The 21352-nt window shown below is 53.0% G+C and overlaps 2 protein-coding genes across 3 annotated transcripts in view; one reads left to right on the forward strand and one right to left on the reverse strand.

Moving 5' to 3' along the window:
- Positions 1-14872, forward strand: part of CSF1R (colony stimulating factor 1 receptor) — a 34303-nt gene extending 19431 nt beyond the window's left edge. Inside the window, exons 11-21 of the mRNA XM_023227077.3 lie at positions 5711-5837; positions 5965-6069; positions 6561-6671; positions 7657-7819; positions 10222-10310; positions 10432-10529; positions 11817-11939; positions 12021-12132; positions 12829-12928; positions 13720-13828; positions 13926-14872. Of these exons, the coding sequence (XP_023082845.2) occupies positions 5711-5837; positions 5965-6069; positions 6561-6671; positions 7657-7819; positions 10222-10310; positions 10432-10529; positions 11817-11939; positions 12021-12132; positions 12829-12928; positions 13720-13828; positions 13926-14087 (1299 nt within the window). The 3' untranslated portion in view covers positions 14088-14872. The remainder of the gene's footprint in view (positions 1-5710; positions 5838-5964; positions 6070-6560; positions 6672-7656; positions 7820-10221; positions 10311-10431; positions 10530-11816; positions 11940-12020; positions 12133-12828; positions 12929-13719; positions 13829-13925) is intronic.
- A 154-nt stretch (positions 14873-15026) lies between these two features.
- HMGXB3 (HMG-box containing 3) overlaps positions 15027-21352 on the reverse strand; it is a 53766-nt gene continuing 47440 nt past the window's right edge. For both annotated transcript variants that reach the window (XM_023227074.3, XM_023227075.2), the window contains exons 17-20: positions 20377-20510; positions 19479-19595; positions 17705-17914; positions 15027-16436 (exon numbers count right to left, since the gene is read on the reverse strand). In XM_023227074.3, coding sequence (XP_023082842.2) covers positions 15969-16436; positions 17705-17914; positions 19479-19595; positions 20377-20510 — 929 coding nt within the window. In that variant the 3' untranslated portion in view covers positions 15027-15968. The remainder of the gene's footprint in view (positions 16437-17704; positions 17915-19478; positions 19596-20376; positions 20511-21352) is intronic.

The raw sequence follows: 21352 nt of genomic DNA on the forward strand, positions 1-21352 counted from the left end.
TCCTATTAGTCAAAGCTGCCATTTAGTGCATGTTGCACAGGTAGTATGCTCCCTGTCATTGCTTGCTCAGTATATGATAGTGATTTGAGGGGTATTTTTCTGTAGCATGTTACCTACATCATCTCATTTAATGCCCTCAGCAACCATTGTATGCAGCTAGCATTAGCCCATTTTACAGAATTGTAAACTGAGGTTCTGAGACCTTGTCTATAGCTGGTCAAAGGCAGAGTCTGGTTTTTAACCCTGAGCGGGGGACTCACTCCAAAGCATGTCCCAATCATTACGTGAAACATTGACTCATCTTATTTTACCCTCACAAGAAGCTGGAGGCAGGAAGTATACTAGTCAGTATCTTACCCATCAGGAAGCTGAGGCTCAGCAAGGTTAAGAAACTCCCCAAGGGGCCGAGGGATATGATTGGCACTGGGCCCCAGGGGCTTCTGTCCCTAGAGCCCATGGCCTCCACCACCTGCCTGACCACACAAAGACCATGTGCAATGTGATCAGAAGCTGAGAGGACCAGGCCAGAGGGCTGTGGGAGGTCAGAACTGCAGGCACTTTTCAGGCTGGTGGGTAAGGGAGACTGCCTGGAGGAGGTGGCTTGGCATTGGTGGGACGGGTTTTGGAGGATGAGGGATGCAGCAGGGGAGATGAGACTCAGGGAAAGGGTATCTCTGGGGGAGAGGGCCGAGTGTGCAGAGGGGCAGGCAAGGGGAAGACCCGGGTGGGGTTGGGGGGTCTGAAGGGTTGGACCCCCACCCTGTCAGTCCAAGGCCGTCAGTGGGTTTGAACAAGGGAGTGCTGTGATCAGGGGCTGAATGACCCATCTTGTGTCCCCTTGGCTACCTTTTCTTCCCCACACCTCCTTGGGGCTTTTGTGAGAAGAAGGCTTGAAGTGGGCAGGGTGGGAGGGATGTTGGGAGAGCCCTAGGGGCACATGGATCGGGCTCTCTACTCCTGCCAGCACCCAGCATGAGAAGGCTGCTCTGAGGGCATCCCCGGTCAAGACCTCGGGATCTAGGTCCAGCTCTGACACTGTTTTGCCAAGTAACCTCGGTTGACTCGCTATCCTCTCTGGGCCGTAGTTTCCAGACCTATAGCACCAGACTATAGGTCTGGGTGCTCTTTAACAGCCCCTCCTCCTCTGACAAGCCGAGAGCCCACTGGTGGTCTAGTTTAAGAACCGGAAACTTGGACTTCAGTGAATCTGGGTCTAAATACTGCCTCTGCCAAGTTCTGGCTATGGGATGATGGGAAAGTTGGTGTGTCTAAGTTTCTTCTCCATTTGTAAAATGGGATCATTAACAGCCTGTTGTGAGGGATTCCGTACCACAACGCACATAGAGGCTGAGTGGGGTGCTGGATGCAGATAGTCTCCGTGATAGGAGCAGCACACTCTTGTCCCAGGAGGAAGTTCGTTGCGGAACCAGAGTTAGCTCATGCATCTTGGGATGGTGGAAGGGAGGGGGAGGTCTGAGGTTGGGCATCATCTCCTTGACTACACACCCAAAGCAGTTGTTTGGCCCAACCCACCCACCTCCAGGGACAGGACCTTACTCACGCTTGGGGCCACCCATTCCTTCTCTGAGCAGCTCCAATTTTTGCAAAGTTCTTCCTTACATGGAACTGAAAACTGCCTCACAGTGTCCACAGAGCTGCCAGGACAGCCATGCAGAGACTCCAGAGAAGGGCCTAGGGCCCCCTGCAGCCCTTTCTGCCTTGGGCCAGCCAGCCCCCTTGGCTGTGGTTTAGGAACTCTGTATCTTCTCTCCACGGGACCATTTTTGGAACATGTCACCTCCACACTTCCTGTCCAGGAAATTCAGCTGCCCCTGGAGCCTATGCAAGGCCTCGAGAACTTGCAGCTACCCTCCTCCCCTATACCCATTCACAGGCCCTTTAGCTCCAGGCCGAGGTGTCTACCCGTGGGACCAGACTTTGAAGGGTCAGGATGGTCATGCCCCTGCCTCAGTGCCTGCCCTCCCATCCTCCTCTGCCTTGCTCCATGAGGTTTGGAGCCTTGCTCCTTCACTGGGGACTCAGCCCAGCCTCTCCTCGTTGCCCAGGCCTGGGGAAAGAAGTGGCCAGTGGGGAGGGTTTGTTCTGCCTCAGGGCTGAGTCATCACCTTTCTGTCCCCTGGAGTGACCACAAGGGGGGCTGTGGGGGAAGAGAAAAGGGCAGGAGTCAGCAGGCTCCCCTGGAGGAGGAGGCACACAGGGAAATGGCTGAGGCAGCAGAGAAGCGAGGGTCCAGGGAGGCCGCTGGAGAGACTATGATTCTGGGAGCTGGAACTGAGCTCTGAAGAGGGACAGGAGGGTCCCCAAAGATTCCACTGGGAATTGTTCAGATCTCCACCTTCCTGGGATGGAGAACATCCACTCACCCAGAACCAGCAGGCCTAGATGGGGAGGGGACTGGGACTTTGTCTCCATATCCCCTTTGGTGGGGAGGAAGGGAGGAAGTCGGGGTGGACCTGGAGCTTAGGCCCATTGCAAGGGATCAATGGGGTGACGTGCTTCAAGCCTCTAGCCCAGCGCCCTGTTCCCAGGAAGAGCTCACTACCATCCTGACAATTACATCCACCTTTCTCAGGAAGCCTGGCCCATCCCCCCCACCTTGATCTCTTACTCATAGTTCTTTGGAAGAGAGGCTGCCTCTGGGTACACGCCCATGAGCCCTTTCCAGGGATGGCACAGGTGCCCTGGCAGGTTTACAGGCCCAGCAGGGGCAGAGGAGGGTTCCGGAGGCAGGCGGAAGGCAGCTTGGTCTGCTTCCAGGAATAGGAGCCTAGGATTCAGAGATCTGAGAATCCAGCCAAACCTCTTCCTCCTTGATCCCCTCTGTTTCAACAGTGCCCCCTGCCCAGCTGGGGGCAGGGAGGGGCTGACTCAGCCCAGCTGCAGAGGGACAGAGGAACAAGAAGTGGTGAGGAGAAAAAACAGTCTTGGCCACAGAGGCTCCTAGAGATGGAAGTGGCCGGGAAAGGCTGAAGAATCTCCTCCTCGCCCTGTTGCTGTCTTTTGGGCTGGGAAGGTACCCACGGGCAGGATTTGGATCCTCGGAGGCTTGGGAAGTTCTTCGCCCCGTGTCCCATTTCAGCCTCTCTCCCCAAGCTACACCACAGAGGCTCTGAAGTTCATCTGTAGTCCACCCTCCTGAATCAGATTAGCCCGGAAGTTAGTTCCTCCTCATTTCTAATTGCAGTCTTTTCTCCCTAACTACCAGCTAGAAGTTCTTCCCGATGGTTAGCTGGAATCTTTCTCCCTGTCTCTCTCTTTAAAAATGTCAACATTTTATTTTTGATTCAGGGGGTAGATGTGCAGGTTTGCTGCATGGGTATGTTTCGTGATGCTGAGTTTTGGGATATGGATGCCATCACCTGGTACTGAGCAGAGCACCCATAGTTTTCCAGCCCTCACCCACTCCCACCTTCCCCGGTCTAGCAGCCCCCAGTGTCTGTTGGTGCCATCTTTATGCCCACGTGTACTCAATATTTAGCCCCCACTTATAAGTGAGAACATGTGGTATGTAGGTTTTCTGTTCCTGTGTTAGTTTGCTTAGGATAATGGCCTTCAAGCTGCACCATGTTGCTGCAAAGGACATGACTGGAATCTTTTCTCTCAACCAAAGGCCAGCCTCCTCCCCAGCACCGGCCCACACTTCCTTTAAGCTTCTAACTCGGGTGCCCAGGGAAGGAGCCCAGCTGCAGGCACAGCCAAGCTGGTCCCATCCCCAAGGCCTGGCCGGAAAGAGTTGCTCTGCTGACCCAAGGCCTCAGTGTCCTCCACCGCCCCAGCCCAGCTTCCACTTTCCCCCTCAACTTGGTCTTCCATCAGCACTTCTCATGGGCAACCCTTAGCATGGTGCTCCCCCTCAGTAGCTGCCCTCTGGGCAAGAAACAGGGGCAGCCATTCCTCTTCCCCACATCCTAGGGCTGTGCCTCCCCTGGCTGGGTGGTAACAGCATGGAGAGCCTAAGGAAGGACATCGGGTCTTTCCAAAGGTCCTGGTCCTCCCGAATCTATCTAGTGGGCAGGGTCTGTCTCTCTCTCTCTCAACAAGGTAAAGTCAAGGCTGGGTACAATGGCTCACGCCTATAATCCCAGCACTTTGAGAGGCCTAGGCAGAAGGATTGCTTGAGTCCAGGAGTTTGAGCTTAGTGAGCTATGATCATGCCACTGCACTCCGGCATGGGTGAAGGAGCAAGATCCAGTCTCAAAAAAGTCAGATGGTGACTCACCTGTGTCAAACTCTCACTGCCTGGCCAGGTGTGGTAGCTCACGCCTGTAATCCTAGCACTTTGAGAGGCCGAGGCAGGCAAACTGCTTGAGCTCAGGAGTTCAAGACCAGCCTAGGCTGCGACAAAGCCCTGTCTCTACACAAATTAGCCAGGTGTGGTGCCACACGCTTGTAGTCCCGGTTGCTTGGCAGACTGAGGTGGGAGGATTGCTTGAACCTCGGGGGTCGAGGCTGCAGTGAGCCAAGACTGCCCCACTGCATGCCAGCCTGAGTGACAGAGGTCCTGTGTTGGGAAAAAAAAAAAATCCCAAAAGGGAACCCAATTACCTTATCATAGCCCTCAAGACCTTCCTGCTTCTGGAACCTTCCCCCCGACTTCCCTCAAGTCATGATGGCTGCCTTCCAGTAGCTCAAACTTGCCAGGATCGTTCCCATGTCAAGCATGCAGTATTTCCATGCACAGTTCCTGGAAAATTCTTCCTATGATGGTCACATGGCGGGCTCTTTAGGGGCCTTCCCTGACTTACCTTTCTTTTCTTCATAGCACCACTTGAGAATTTCCTACATATGTATTTATTTGCATTCAATGCCTCTCTCAGCCACTAGAACGCAAACTCCACGGAGGGGCAGGGACTTTGTCCTGTTCAACTTTGAATCAGCGGTGCCTGACACAAATAGACCCTCAAGAAAGTATGTGAATGGGCTGCTATTATTCAGCCTTAAAAAGGAAGGGAATTCTGATCTGATCTATGCTGCAACATGGATGAACCCTGAAGACATTACGCTGGGTGAAATAAGACAATCCCAACAGACACATGCTGTGTGAGTCCACTGAGATGCAGTGCCTAGAGCAGTACGATTCGCAGAGACGGAAAGCAGAATCATGGCTGCCAGGGGCTGGAGGAGGGAAAGCGGAGTTGCTCTTTAACGGGAACAGAGTTTCAGTTTTGCAAGATGAAGAGAGCTCTGGAAATTGGTTGTACAACAATGTAAAATGTAATTTACTTAATACTACTGAACCATACACTTAAAAATGGTTGAGATGATACATTTTATGTATGTTTAATTGTGGTAAAACACAATTAAAAAATATATATATTTGGATGGGAGGGTGGGTGGGTAGACGGATGGACAGATGAATGGATGGATGAGATCTCAAGTCCCACCCTCCCTCCTGGCTCAGGAATTACCAGATTATCAGAGCTATCAAGGCCCTCAGAGGTTGTCCTGTCCAAGGTCTTCAATACACAAATAGGGAAACTGAGGCTTGGAGAAGGGAAGGTCACACAAGAAGGCAGAGTCAAGAAGGAACATGCTCTCATGTCCTCTCTCAGCCCAGAGCAGGCCTTGCCCTGCCTTCTCCCACTGGGTGCCTCGGGACTGCCCACACCCCTGCTTTTAGGGGTCAGAGATGAGGTCCACGAACTGCCTGCCAGCCCCCACTGCCATGTGCTCCCTTCCTCTTCTGCAGAAGCCCAAGTACCAGGTCCGCTGGAAGATCATCGAGAGCTATGAGGGCAACAGTTATACTTTCATTGACCCCACGCAGCTGCCTTACAATGAGAAGTGGGAGTTCCCCCGGAACAACCTGCAGTTTGGTGAGACGGCAGCTCAGCACCCCACAGCTTCCTATCACAGGGCCTGTGGGGGTTGCAGGGGGCCCGTGGGCCTTTGGACAGAGGCCCTTTGGTGCCCTGGGACCTAAGGGACCTGTGTGCATGGCAGGTAAGACCCTCGGAGCTGGCGCCTTTGGGAAGGTGGTGGAGGCCACGGCTTTTGGTCTGGGCAAGGAGGATGCTGTCCTGAAGGTGGCTGTGAAGATGCTGAAGTGTGAGTGACGGGAGGGGATGAGGGAAGGGATGGGGGGTGGTAGATGGTGGGGGCGGGCTGGCCCTGGTGTCACATTTCAACCTGTTGAAGCCTGGGGGACAGAGCTCGGGGTGAGGACTTGAGTTTTCTTGTGAGCTCCAGGCGCCCTCTGACTCCTGGCTCCAAGAAGGTCTGGGTCACCCTTTAGTTGTAAAGGGGCTTCTGACTGAGTTCCAAAAAGGCTGGGGGTGCAGAGAGGCCACCTAGGACCGTGGCTTGGCCACAGTTTGGCTTCGTGTCACCTGAAGACCAGCTCAGTGACAGGCCCATCCCTCTTCTCTCTCTCTGCCATCTGTGTGTCTGCATTTTTCCTTTTGGCTTCTGGCCACTCCGGGTCTCGGGGTATGCCCTGCTTGCTCCCCTGGGTCTTTGCATATGGTTCCCATGTATCTGTGTGGTGCTCTGTGTCCTGCCCTCTCCCCGTCTGTGGGACCTGTGGTTCTTTCTCCCAGCCACGGCCCATGCTGATGAGAAGGAGGCCCTCATGTCTGAGCTGAAGATCATGAGCCACCTGGGCCAGCATGAGAACATTGTCAACCTTCTGGGAGCCTGTACTCATGGAGGTAAGGGTCTTGGGGCTCATGGAGCCAAGGTCTTGGGGCCTCTGGGAGATCTGAGGGCCCCAGAGCTACTTTGTTCCATCTTCCCCTTCTCAGGATCCTACTGATCCATGTGCCAGTGGGATCCTGGTCACAGCATCCCTTAAACTCCTGGGCCCATCTCCTGGACTAGTCAGGAGCTGCACGGGCAGCTCAAGGCATAAAGAGAGACTGATAGGGAACATCAGAGCCCCTGGAGAAGGAGACGAATGTGCAAGCTCCTAGGCCCTGCTTCCAGGGAGCTGGATCCTGTGGGTCTGCAGTGAAGTCCCCTGCCTACCTCTTATGAAGTCTCCATTCAAGGATGCTTGGACCCTCTCCCCAGGACCCACAAAGGTGCCCCAGGCTTTGCTGGAACTCCAAGTGCCCCACATCCTCCTCACCGATAGCAGCTCTGACCTACACTGAGCCGCCACAGCTTTCCTTTGAAGAAATAATTCTTGGGCTACATTTTTTTTAAAGGCCTTTTTTGTTGTTTGTTTTTTCTCGAGACGAAGCCTCACTCTGTCACCCAGGCTGGAGTGCAGTGGCGTGATCTTGGCTCACTGCAACCTCTGTCTCCTGGGTTCAAGCGATTCTCCTGCCTCAGCCTCCTGAGTAGCTGGAACTACAGGCGCCCGCCACCACGCCTAGCTAATTTTTGTATTTTTGTAGAGATGGGGTTTCACCATGTTAGCCAGGATGGTCTCGATCTCCTGACCTCATGATCCGCCCATTTTGGCCTCCCAAAGTGCTGAGAATTACAGGCACGAGCCACCATGCCCTGCTAAAGCCATCTGTTTTAAACAGATGGAACTACTGAGGCATAGGGAAACTTGCTCAGAGCCAAGGTTAGAACTCAGCTGTGCTGAGTCCCGGTCCAGTGGCCTCACTGCCCCCAGTCCCATGCTTCTGTTCACACAGGGGAGCACTCAGCACCTCCCTCACCCCACACCCTTGGCTGCTTTAGGCCCTGTACTGGTCATCACGGAATACTGTTGCTATGGCGACCTGCTCAACTTTCTGCGAAGGAAGGCTGAGGCCATGCTGGGACCCAGCCTGAGCCCTGGCCAGGATCCCGAGGGAGGCGCTGACTATAAGAACATCCACCTGGAGAAGAAATATGTCCGCAGGTAGCCCCTGGCAAAGGATAAGAAAAAGGCCAGGTCTGGGAGGCGGGACCCGAGTCTGTCTTCAAAGCCAGCTCAGGTTTGGATGGCTAATGATTGGGTGGCTATGTGGCCCTCACCTGCCACCTGTGTCATGGGAAGTAGCCACCCACTGGTTTTATGGGCACCTCTGTTTCTCTACTCCTTTTCCCCTTCAGTCAACAAATATTTGAACATCTACCATGTTCTGGGAGTGTGGAGGGCAAAGATGGGCAGCTCATAGTCTGGTGGAGACATGCATCAATGAAATCACCACCCAGTGTGTGTAAAAGATCAACCGAGATCTGTGCCTGGAGCCCCAGTAAGAGATGGACAGATGTGGCTGGGTGTGGTGGCTCACACCTGTAATCCCAGCACTTTGGGAGGCCGAGGTGGGCGGATCACCTGAGGTCAGGAGTTCGAGACCAGCCTGACCAACATGGTGAAACTTGACCTCTACTAAAAATACAAAATTAGCCGGGCGTGGTGGCGCATGCCTGTAATCCCAGCTACTCGGGAGGCTGAGGCAGGAGAATCGCTTGAACCCTGGGAGGCAGAGGTTGCTGTGAGCCAAGATCACACCATTGCACCCCAACCTGGGCAAAAAGAAAGAAACTCCGTCTCAAAAAAAAAAAAAAAAAAAAAGAGAGATGGGCAGATGTGGGGAGAAGTCGCCCCTGTTTCGCCCATAGCCCGTGCTGGCGATGCAGAGCACCTGTTCCACCTAGGAGCAGCCAATATCAGTGTCCCACATTCCCATGGGGGAGTGGGGACAGGGTGTGTTAACTGTTGGATGAGAGGAGACAAAACAGCATGATCGTGGCCAGGTCCCTGGCCCACTTGGACCTGTTTCCCCAGCCAAGCTGTCGGTGTGGAATCTCTCAGGGTCTTTCCGGCTCTGTTGTTCTGTGGTGCTGTGATTCCTGGAAGCCATCCGGAACAGAGCCATCCGACAGACAGAGCCACATGGGGAACCAAAGAGAGGAAGTGGGGAGATTCATGTCACACATGAGTCAGGGGCAGAGGCGGAGCCTGGACTAAAATCCTGCTCTCTTGACTTCCAGTCCAGGAGTCACCCAAGCCACACTGCTGTCCTGGAGGTCTCTGCCTCAAGGGCTTGTGGGGCCAGGACAGGATCAGAACAAGAAGGGTGTACACTGTGCCCTCATCCTAGATACTGTCAGCTGCCATGCCTCAGAAGGCAAAAGAGAAGGAGGCCATCTCTACACCCAGGGCCCTAAAAATGGGGGCCTGGCAGCATTACTTCCTCTTCTGATTCCCTGACACTTCTATGAGGGTGGCACACACTAGGCCTCTGAAGATCAGATCAAAATGAACACCAAAGGAAAGTATTAGCTTCCATCTCCAAATACGCAGATGGGGAAAGTATTCCCAGAGTGGGTAATTTCGAGGGCAAATGGCCTGTAAACCAACTCTGCCAAAAGGATCCCAGGCTGTTAACAGAAGTATAGTTTCTGTTTCTACAACAAGGGAGCGGAAGATTTTGCCATGGTCAGATTATAAATAAAACATTGGTTTCTCCTTCTGGGAACACTAGAATATGGACGTTGTCAAGGTACACATCCCTAGTGCAGAGGGGACAGGAGGGAGAGAGACATCCTATCTGGTTGGAACGTTAGGAGCAGTAGTGCTTCAATCTACAGTAGTGCTTCTCAAATTCTCTACCCCGTGTGCTCTCATAGGCATCTCTTGAGGACTGCTGGAAGTGCACCACCTCAGGCCCACCCACCCAGGCCTGCTGATTCAAAATCTGCATTGCAGATTGCCGGGGTGATTTACCTGCACACGAACTGGTGTTTAAGCAGCACTGCTCTAGACCTAGACCAGTGGGCCTCAGCTTAGACTACACTTTTGTGATTCCCTGGGGAGATTTAAATCAGTGAATGACTGTTTTGCCCCTAGAGTTTCTGAAGTATTAGTAATTAGCCTGGTCCTAAAAGCTCCCGAAGTGATTTTAATGTGAAGCCAGGGGTGAGAGGCACTGTCTAGAGAAGAGAGGACTCAAGGGGCCCTAGGATATGCCCCGTTTCTAGTAGGGCTATTATGGGGAAGAGGACTCGAACTTCTCTGTGGCCCTTGAGGGTAGAGCAAGGGCTAGGAGGAAAATCTCAGGGGCAGATTGGCATTAGGAACAGTGAAGAACTTTCTCACAGGTAGAGCTGCCCCAAACCAGAATGGGTTGTAAGCTCCCTCACCCGGGCCAGCCAAGCAGAGACCAATGCTCACTCAGATGGAGTGTGGCAAGAGGGTTTCTTATCACAAAGGGAGGTTCCAGTTGACCATGGGGTGGCAAGTGGTCAAGGCCTGAGCTGAGCAGTGCAGTGATGAGGACTGACCCCTGCCCTCCAACCCTCTCTCCTACGTAGGGACAGTGGCTTCTCCAGCCAGGGTGTGGACACCTATGTGGAGATGAGACCTGTCTCTACTTCTTCAAATGACTCCTTCTCTGAGCAAGGTGAGGAGGTCCCAGGGCCAGGCCCCATTTGCTTGATAATAAGGGAAAAGGAGAAGGGGCTGCTGGGGTAAGGGGTGGGGAGTGTGGCAGGGCTGCCCTGATGCCTCTTCCCCCCAACCAGACCTGGACAAGGAGGATGGACGGCCCCTGGAGCTCCGGGACCTGCTTCACTTCTCCAGCCAAGTAGCCCAGGGCATGGCCTTCCTGGCTTCCAAGAATGTGAGTAGGAACCTGGCCCTGACTGGTAGCCACCCAGGTCTGTGTTCTGGGGAGGCTGAATGAGTGACGATGGGGAGGAGGAAAGGGGAAAGGGGAGCTTGGGGGCGGGGGGTAGGGGAGGAGACAAGAGTGCGAGAGAGTCATTTGGGCAGCAGCTGCAAGGGTGAGTGGGAGAAAGCTGTGCCCAGGGCTGGAGCTCCGGGGCTGGGCACCTGTGTTCCCAGTGTGAAGATGAAAAAAGGGGAGAGGGTTCACCGTTTTTTTTTTTTTTTTTTTTTTTTTTTTGAGACTGAGTCTTGCTCTGTTGCCCAGGCTGGAGTGCAGTGGTGCAATCTCGGCTCACTGCAACCTCCACCTCCCAGATTCACGCCATTCTCCTGCCTCAGCCTCCCGAGTAGCCGGGACTACAGGCGCCCGCTACCACGCCCGGCTATTTTTTTGTATTTTTAGTAGAGATGGGGTTTCACTGTGTTAGCCAGGATGGCCTCGATCTCCTGACCTCATGATCCGCCCGCCTCGGTCTCCCAAAGTGCTGGGATTACAGGCATGAGCCACCGCGCCCGGCCTGATACCAGGCTTTTTTCATTTGTTTTTGCTAAATAGTGCATAAAAGACAACAGTTGTCCCTGCTCATGAAGCACATGGTCTGGTGGGGATAATGGAAGCTTCCTCATAGAATTTTGAGGATATTAGATAATGTATAAAGTGCGCTCAGCCTAGGAAGAAGTGCCAGGGAATGGGAGCTCCTGCCATCTTCCTTAGAACAGATTTGGGAGTCAGTGGTTTGATTGCTGGCTCTGCCACCTGCTCTGTGACTTTAAGCAACTATTTAAATTCTGTGCCTCAGTTCCTACACCTACAAAACTGTTTGAAATGTGTAACAATGTTTGAAAAGAAAAAGGGTTCAGTGTGTGCAGTTTAGGGAAGGGCCTGGCAGACAGCAGCTGCTATGGTCAGAAGTAATGGTAGGGTTTGGAGACTACTGCTCTGCACAGAAGCCCTCTGCTTCTGGGGCCTGAGTGGACCACTCTGAGGACAAGGGGCGAGAAGGGCCCCAGCTGCTCAGGGTAATGGCGGTTTCTAAGCATTAAATGATCAAACCACACTACACGTTCTTAGATCCTAGGCCCTGGTAGAAGGTATAGATAAGGGTTTATGGTAAAGGACCAAAACTAATGTCTACTCCAACAGGGACCCCAAAGCCATCCGGGGCCCTCCCTGCCATCCTCCTCACCTCAGGCTCAGGTAGGAGAGGGCCCAGACTAACCCTGCAGTGCTTTCCCTCAGTGCATCCACCGGGATGTGGCAGCGCGAAATGTGCTGTTGACCAATGGGCATGTGGCCAAGATTGGGGACTTCGGGCTGGCTAGGGACATCATGAACGACTCCAACTACATCGTCAAGGGCAATGTAAGTGCTGGGAGGGCTTGGGCTGGGCTGAGGAGGGGGCGAAGAGTCAGGGCCCAAATTAACTGGGGACTGTTATCCCAGGCCCGCCTGCCTGTGAAGTGGATGGCCCCAGAGAGCATCTTTGACTGTGTCTACACGGTTCAGAGCGACGTCTGGTCCTATGGCATCCTCCTCTGGGAGATCTTCTCACTTGGTGAGCCACTGGGCCCATTCCAGGCAGAGCCTGGGGCTGGCTCCTCTGGTTGCCCCACTGGTGGACAAAGATGTTTGGTGCCCAGGACACAGCAAGGGTTGGTGAGAGTGCAGGAATGGGCAAGGGTCTCCAAACCCAGCATTGTGGTTTCTGCAGGGCGGGGCAGACTCCCTGCCCCTGACAGGCGCTCCTTTCTGGCTCTTCCCTCATTTGTCTCTACTCAGTTGCTGCTACCTGTTACCCTCCTTTGTCACTGTTACCCTCCTCTGCCTGAAATCTACAGACCCTTGAAGATGCAGCTCTCTACTACTAGGCTCTAGTAGAAAGAACTCCCACTTCCTGAGGACTAGGCACAAGGACTTGTCCTCAGTTCTTAAATACCCTGCTCCAGCACCCTCATAACCACCCGACTGTCCCCACTTTAACGACACACAACTGAAGCTTTGGTTTTACTGATTCCAAAGCCTGTGCAAGAATTCTTGTTTGGTGTGATAAGGCCTGGCTGGAGGCTCACACCTTCCTAAAGCCTAAGCCTGCCACACAGTGGCTGGCACACAGGAAGCACTGGATAAGAGCAGCTGCTGTTGCAGTGTTGTCAAGTAGGACCCTTCAAACCCAGTCTAAGATGTGTGTGGGTGTGTGGGAACGGGGAGAGGACAATGGGCATGGCCTCTTACCTGATCTCGGCCTTTGCAGGGCTGAATCCCTACCCTGGCATCCTGGTGAACAGCAAGTTCTATAAACTGGTGAAGGATGGATACCAAATGGCCCAGCCTGCATTTGCCCCAAAGAATATGTAAGCGAAGGGATCCCAGGGAGGGAAAAGGACACCCCAGGCTTTCGCTCGAAAGGGACGGAAGGCCGTGTGGCCCTGATCTTTTCCTGTCCAAAATGTTCCAGGGTCAGGCTTTCTCTCTCCCACAGTGGGCACAACAAGCCCCTTCTGAGTTCAAGGTATGGGCGATGTTCTCAGAGGAGTAGCTGTCTGCTAGGGCTGGTCCGAAATGACCACTTTTCTTTTTTTTTTTTTTTTGAGACATCTTGCTCCATAGCCCAGGCTGGAGTGCAGTGGTGTGTACGATCATAGCTCACTGCAGCCTCGACCTTCAGGGCTCAAGCAATCCTTTGGCCTCAGCCTCCCAAGCAGCTGGGACTACAGGTGTGCGCCACTAAGCCCAGCTATTTAAAACAAATTTTTAGTAGAGATGGGATCTCACTATGTTGTCCAGGCTGGTCTTGAACTCCTAGCCTCATGCAATCCTCCTGCATCAACCTCCCAAAGTGTAGGGATTATAGGCATGAGGCACTGTACCTGTCCCTAAACTCGGACTTTTAAGAGACTGTTATTACAGTGACCCTGAGGATACCAAAAGGGCCTCATCTGTCAAAATGAGGGTGATGAGAGTACCCTTCTGCAAGGGTTACCGTGAGGATTAAATGGTGAAGCATGCCAAGGACGCGGCACAGGTTTTATACTAAACTTACTTTTGACTGGGTTTGGGGACCTCTGCTGGGTAGGTCTCCCTAGGGGTGTGTGTTAATGACCCCTAGAGAGCTGCATATGGGCATCCTCTGTCCCACCTCCAGATACAGCATCATGCAGGCCTGCTGGGCCTTGGAGCCCACCCACAGACCCACTTTCCAGCAGATCTGCTCCCTCCTTCAGGAGCAAGCCCAAGAGGACAGGAGAGAGCGGGTGAGTGGGGTGAGGCTTGGGGTGGGTGGCCGGTGAAGCAGGTAGGGCTGGGCCTGATGGATCTGGACTGACAGTCTCTGGTCTCTCCCACCCTCAGGACTATACCAATCTGCCAAGCAGCAGCAGAAGCGGTGGTAGCGGTAGCGGCGGCAGCAGCAGTGAGCCGGAGGAGGAGAGCTCTAGTGAGCACCTGGCCTGCTGCGAGCAAGGGGATATCGCCCAGCCCTTGCTGCAGCCCAACAACTATCAGTTCTGCTGAGGAGCCGAAGACAGGGAGCACCACTGTCCCCTCCTGCAAGCTTCAACTTCTCCACGGACGGGGTGACGTGGGGAGAACACACAAACTCCGCCTTCGGTCATTTCACTCAACAGCTTGGCCCAGCGCTGAAACTTGGGAAGGTGAGGGATCCAGGGGAGGTGAGAGGATCCCACTCCCTGAGCGTGGGCCATCACTGCCAGTCAGGGGCTGGGGGCTGAGCCCTCACCCCCTCTCCCCTACCGTTCTCATGGTGTTGGCCTCGTGTTTGCTATGCCAACTGGTAGAACCTCCTTTCCTAATACTCTTGTCTTAATGGAAGTGGACTGACTTTATGCCTATGAAGTCCCCAGGAGCTACACTGCTACTGAGAAAACCAGGCTCCTTGGGGCTAGACAGACTGGCAAAGAGTTGAGCTTTTCCTCTCTGAGAGGAGCAGCAAGAGCAGCAGATGCTCACAGACTACACTCAGCTCAGGCCCCTTGGAGCAGGATGGCTCCTCTAAGAATCTCACAGGACCTCTTAGTCTCTGCCCTATAAGCCTTCTTCACTCCACAGTCCTACCCCTCCTACCCCCGCACTGGTACTGCTGTGATGAGCCAAGTGGCAGCTAAAAGTTGGGGGTGTTCTGCCCAGTCCCCTGTCATTCTGGGCTAGAAGGCAGGGGACCTTGGCATGTGGCTGGCCACACCAAGCAGGAAGCACAAACTCCCCCAAGCTGACTCATCCTAACTAACAGTCACGCCGCGGGATGTCTCTGTCCACATTAAACTAACAGCATTAATGCAGTCAGCCTCTGGTTCTTTGTGCCATATGAGTGCCTGCAAATTCCCTGGAACTTCTTTCCCTCCCGCCTTCACATGCAGTGACGAGCTCATGTCTGTGGCGCTTGACCACACTGCCCCATACAATGTACACGGAATTGACTCCTGCTTCACCAAAACCAGATAATTTAATAAACTTTATTCCTGTTGGGGGAAGAGAGAAGGAGGGGAAAAAAAGCCACCTACTCCACTCCTCTCAATAAATTAACACATGGCCAATTCCCAGGCCCTAAACAAACCTTGGGCACTTGAGCCAGTCCTGCTGTTTCCTTATGGCCCAGTCTGCTTCCCCTTCACAGAAGGGAGTTTTTCCTACTGCTGCCAGGTTATGTCATGGCCAGGCACCACATCCTGTCTGTAGAGAGGGTCCCAGGCCCAGAGAGGATGTTGGCTGCAGCAGCAGTGGCCAGGGAAAGGAGGAAGGGGACGCTCTTCCTCAAAGCTTGGGGGCGGAGAGGACAGTCCTGGAAGACAGCTGTGGCTGACTGTTCCTCAGCTTCCCCCAAATGTGGGTACAGGAAGAGCAATAGAGAAATGTATCCCTCCTTCAGGGAGAATCAAGAGCCCAAAGGGACCCCTAGAGTTAACGAGGCCACCCCAGGCCCCTAGTCAAAGGCAACAGGCTAAGCAATTCATGAGACTGGGGGCGCTGAAACCAGGGCTCCTCAGGAGTGGGACAGACCGCAGCAGCCTTCCCACCCAGTGCTGGGACTTACGCCTTAGCCCACCCAGGACCTCTACCCTGACCCACAGCAAGCCCCACGGAAGCCACCAGCCTTTTCCTCAGCCTCCCCTCCCTCCATTAAACATACCATGTCCCCCAAGTGTTCTCTCGGGGCCAGAAGAGGTTTCCTGGCACCACTCCTGACCTGTGGAGGGTTGAGAACCGAGGACCCTGGGTCCCACCATGCTCAGGGAATGGAAGCTCTTTGGTCAGTCCCAGCAGTCAGAGGCCCTCCCCACAGGAGACCACTTCCGCAGGTCCCCTGGATAGCTCTGCCTCAGGCAAGGGCCTTACTATGGCTTGAGAGATGGTAGAGTCCCTGTACAACAGCCTGGCTTATTCTGCCACTGTGGCCACCACCTCTTCCTCACCCTCCTCCTCTGTCTCTGTCTTGATCTGAGCGACCCCAAGGCGGTAGAGGGTGTCACGAATGACCACCTCACCAGGCTGGCAGCTCTGTACAATGTCGTGGATCTGATGATTGACAATCTCGCGGCTGGTGAGGAAGTCCATGAGGCGGTTGTAGAGGTAATAGTGAGTGGCATTGTCGAAGGCAATGGGCCGCTGTCGGACACTGTTTGGTTTGCTGTCCACGATGGAGGCCAGGATGGTTGTGTAGGGTGCCAATTCAGGGCACAGCGCCAAGGAGTGGTGCCCAGTACTGGGGTCACCAGGATTGGGCTGTGTGCCCGCGTGGACGATGCGCCGTGTGGCAGTCTTGGTGACTGGGTGCTGGATAGAGTGCTCAGTTTCTGTCATGTCCACAGTATAATGCTGGTCCAAGAGCTCTGGGCAGGACACACTCTAGAAATGAGAATGCCTTTTGACAAGAAGGAATGACTAAGGGGGAACCCATCTGGGATGAGAACAAGCACTGTAGGCTCAGCCAGCCCTGTCTGAATCCTAACATCACCATGTACTGTGTCTCCTAGGCCAACCCCCGCCCCCCAGTGCCTCCATTTCCTCGCATGAGAACAGGGACAGTAACAGTGGTCACCTTCCAGAGCAGATGTTGGATTACTTGCGCTGTTATTGCCCCTGGTCCATTCAGGCCAGGGGCTGCAGGGGAGCAGAAAGATAAGGCTCCGACTAAAGTTAAGACACTGTTCTGGGGTCCCCGGCATGCTCATAGAGCCAGTGAGCCCCAGGGAGTAATGACAATAATGACTCCTCCAAGGCAAAGCCAGAGGCCTTCACTTCCCATAATGCATCCTGGCTGGGGCACTCAACCCTTGTTCTTCTTCCAGAACTTCTTCCTAATTATCAGTTCTGACATCTATTTCAGCAAAGGACAAAGGCTGGCTTTGGAGGGTACATGACTGCTGAAAAATACTGTCTGGTACAATATACCAAGACAAGAAACAAGAGCTCTGCCACGAATCTGCTGTGTGACCTGGAAAAGTCCACTTCCCCCTCTAGGCCTTAGTTTCCCCTTTTAATAAAAGGAAAGGGTTGGTAAAATGAGTGTGTTCTAACCAGAGTATCTTCAGATCACAACAGATTACTGCATGCCATGCAGCATATCCATGGTCAACTAAACGTAGACACGGTGAATTAAACGTAATCCAGGGCTGGCTGGGGCCTTTAATATGTCAGTGTGCACAATGACTGTCAAAGGTGGCAACTTTCTAGGCTTCTCTGGAAGGCAACCTCTTTTAACACAAGGTACCTGTGTTTGGGACACCCTGGGCACACCTAAGTGACATACTGTGGCCTCAAACAGAGGGCTTGGTCGGTAAAAACTTATGGAGTAAGCTGGGCGTGGTGGCTCACGCCTGTAATCCCAGCACTTTGGGAGGCTGAGGTAGGTGGACTGCTTGAGCCTAGGAGTTTGAGAACAACCTGGGCAAAATGGCAAAACCCCATCTCTACCAAAACACAAAAATTAGCCGGGTGTGGTGGCACATGCCTGTAATCCCAGTTACTCGGGAGGCTGAGGCAGGAGAACTGCTTGAACCTGGGAGGCAGAGGTTGCAGTGAGCCAAGATCACGCCACTGCACTCCAGCCTGCGCGACAGAGCAAGACATAGTAGGCCTGAGGAGACATGGCAGTCCCTCAGGAGGTGACTCACCACAGGTGGCTCCGTGGGACTAGAGAAACAGCCCTGGTTCCTCCCCCACATCTGGTTGGTCAGCTCTGGGTAGCAGAGGTCAGCACACAGGGCCACTGACGTGGCCATATCTACCACATAGACAGGCGGCCAGTGGCGGGAAGAGGCAAGCAGGTCCACATGGTCACGGGCACTCTCACCCCGCACAAGATACTTGGAGCCGCAGACCACCTGAGAGAAGAAGGGCAGGGGTACAGGGTTAATTAGGAAGCCAGTCTGCAGACAGTGTACAGTTCTCACTTGCTTCCCAGGAAGATGAGCAATCAGCTTCATGGCTGAAGCCATTGCCATCCTGCCAGAGCCCATGGCATTCTGTTCCCTTCCTACTTCTGTCCTTAAATGAAGGCACCAGCTCATCTTTGCCCTTCAGAGAGACAGCTGGGAGCATCCTGTCCTCAACTTAGGCTGAAAGGCACCTCAGGACATCTTTCAAAACCCCACTCTCTACACACCATCTACCAGTTCACCATGCTAGCTACACAGCAACAGCAGCAGCAGGTAAGAGCTGGTTAAGAATGGAGATGCCTGGGCCCCAGGTCAAGCCTAAGAAACTAAGGTCTCTGGAGTAGGGTCTAAGCATCTGTACTTTGAGCAAGCTCCCCACCAGACCCCAGTGGGCTTGTTGCCCAAATGGGAACTCACAATGTAGTCTAGTAAACACCTCCACTGACAGGGCTCCCCAAGCACCATTCCACAGCTCTGGGTACACCCTTGGCTGTCACCTTCGGGTGATGCCACTCCCATCACAGTCCCCAAGATCTACAGCTCTCCCTGTGCTGTCAGCTGCTTCTCATGAGATGAACCCCCGTCACGTGAACACAATCCCCTGAGCAGGCTCTGATCTGCCCAGGGTAGAAGCATTAAGCATCTCCTTCAGACACAGCTTCTGTTAAAGTAGTTGGGAACTGGATTCTCTTTTTATAGCTAGGTCCCCCTGTTGACTCAGGTGCTTCAGTGAACTGAAGGCTCTGCTAAGCCACCTCTCTCCCGTTCAGTAGCTGTTAAGTGGGGTTTCCATCCCAGTATCTACCTGGGCCCACTCTGTCATCTAGTATATAACCTGTCCTGGAGCTAATTAACCCAGTGCGACCTTGTCCACACCCTTCCACAGGTTTCCCATTCAAAACCATCCAAAAGGTCCCTCATCACTCAGAATAAAATACCAACTGTTACTCTGGCCTAGAGAGCTCTATGTGATCTGGCCCCTGGGGAGCCCTCCAACACCCCCTCCTCTCAGCTCACTCTGTCTCCCTACTCACGGCTTTGGTGGTCCCTTGGCTGCAACACTCCTTCCCTGGCTTACCACTGGGCTCCTCCCTATCCTGCAGGTCTCGGTCTTCTCTGCCACCTCAGACAGCAGGTTCCTCCCTGTTACTTTCTATCTTAGGCCCTTATCTAATTTCTTCAGAGCCAGTGCCACAAGCTGTGGTGACTTTATTTCCCCACTAAAATAAACGGTCAACTAGGGAGGAATGACATCTTTGTCATTCTTTATACAAGTTCGACTTATACCCTCAACAGCTGATGCCCAGGATGTGGTAGAGTGCTTAAAAAATACTGACAAAAGACCCAGCCTCCCTCCCTAGCCCATGGGGTAGTAACTGACCCGTGGGCAGCTATGCCAGAGGTTGCCCAGTGACTTAAGTCTTGCCCCACAAAACTGAGCTGGATCAGTCTCTGTGGGAAGTTCAACATTAGCAAATTCACTCCAAGCTCCCTCTAGTTATTTTCTTACCTGATGGGGGCACACCTTATAGATTTTACCACCTGTGAAGTGAGGTGGGGTCTGCATAGCTCTAGCTCCATTCTGTACAGATTCGTAGAGGGCCAACAAGGAGAAGCAGAGCTGGTCCTGGAGTAGAAGGACAAGATTAAAAACATAAGGGTGAATGCTAAGGGACCAGGCCTGGTGCTCAGCATCACATACTCACCCAACACCCAAAGCAAAAGAATAGAGTGGGCCTTGGAGCCTCATCAGCCCAACCTCCTCTAGGTACGGGTAAGCAATCTGAGGCCCTGAAAGGATTAGGTCACAGACAAGGCCAGTCAGATTCTGAGGCCTGAGTCCTTTCACTTTTTACAGGGCAAAGAAACCATCAAAGGGGAGCTAACATTTGAATCTGATCTTGAAGGAAGCATAACATTTTCAACAGCACAGAAATATGAAAGGGAAAGAAAGTAACATATGAATCAAACACGTAGACACACACACACACTCTATGTAATAACAGGCATTTTCTAAGAGCTTGCATAGGTAATAACCAGACACTGTGTAAAGTGCATTCCTTACAACAGTCTCACGAGGTTAGTGTTTTGGTTATTTCCATTTTACAAACAAGGAAAATGAAGCTCAAAATATAAAGCAGCTTATCCAAGGTCACACACAGTAAGGAGAGCCAGGATTCCTGGCCCCAGAGCCTAGGCTCACAACCTTCAACAGGAAGAACTGCTAGAGGCCAGGCCCCACATACATGTCACCATCTAGCTGCTGACCACCTCCTAGGCATCCCTGACTGCCAGCAGCTTGGGTCCAAGGCAGATGCCATCACAGGTATTCATATCCCTGCCCTGAAAAGTAGACCAATCAGCCTGTCCCAGAAGCCCCGATAACCACCACTGCCCTTGACACTCACCTTGGAGTCTTCTGCTCCAAAGGGAATTCCACACTGCCTTAGCAGATGTTGCAGCTTCTCTTCACTGTAGGAGCCAATCTCATCAAGCTTGCAGGTGCCCTCCTGGAGCAGCCTCACCAAGGCACTGCCGCTACCTGCAAGACACAACAGTGCTGGTGGGAGGGTGCTGCTGCCAGCCACCAGAGGCCATGGCTAGGCCCACAAAACAGCAAACTGTGGAAGCCAGCTCTGCACCAAGCTCTCCCCTGGTGCTGGCAAAGGTGGGACTCAAGTCAGGTCCATGCTTTCTGCAGATACCTGAAATCTCTCAGAACTGGCTTTCTGCCCTGGAACATCTGAGTGAGATACCCTGCAGACAGCTACTGAAAAAAACCCTAAAATAAGTCAGCTTTTAATCCAGTCTTCTGAGGTTTTTCAGAACCAAGACCTCAGATGCTTACCATGACTGCAGCAGTAAGACAGCAGTAGCTCTCATTTTAAAAGTGCTCTCTACACAACGTTCCTGAACCTGGCTAGTGCAAGAGAACTATGTGGGGGCCTTAAAAAAAAATAATCCCTGGGGGCCGGGTGCAGTGGCTCTCACCTGTAATCCTAGCACTTTGGGAGGCCAAGGCAGGTGGATTACCTGAGGTCAGGAGTTCGAGACCAGACTGACCAATATGGTGAAACCTCGTCTCTTTTAAAAATACAAAAAATTAGCCAGGTGTGGTGGCGTGCGCCTGTAGTCTCAGGAACTTGGGAGGCTGAAACAGGAGAATTGCTTGAACCCGGAAGGCGGAGTTGCAATGAGCCCAGATCGCACCACTGCACTCCAGCCTGGGTGACAAAGCGGGACTCTGTCTCAAAAAAAAAAAAAAAAAAAAAAAAAAAAGATGCCTGGGCTCTTAAAGTATTAATAGGAATATGAGGTTGGACCTCAGTATCTAATATTAGGAGGCACTGTTTGAGAACCTGCATATCACAACATATTAAGTAC

The sequence above is a fragment of the Piliocolobus tephrosceles genome, chromosome 4 (genome assembly GCF_002776525.5).
Source record: "Piliocolobus tephrosceles isolate RC106 chromosome 4, ASM277652v3, whole genome shotgun sequence".
Classification (NCBI taxonomy): domain Eukaryota; kingdom Metazoa; phylum Chordata; class Mammalia; order Primates; family Cercopithecidae; genus Piliocolobus; species Piliocolobus tephrosceles.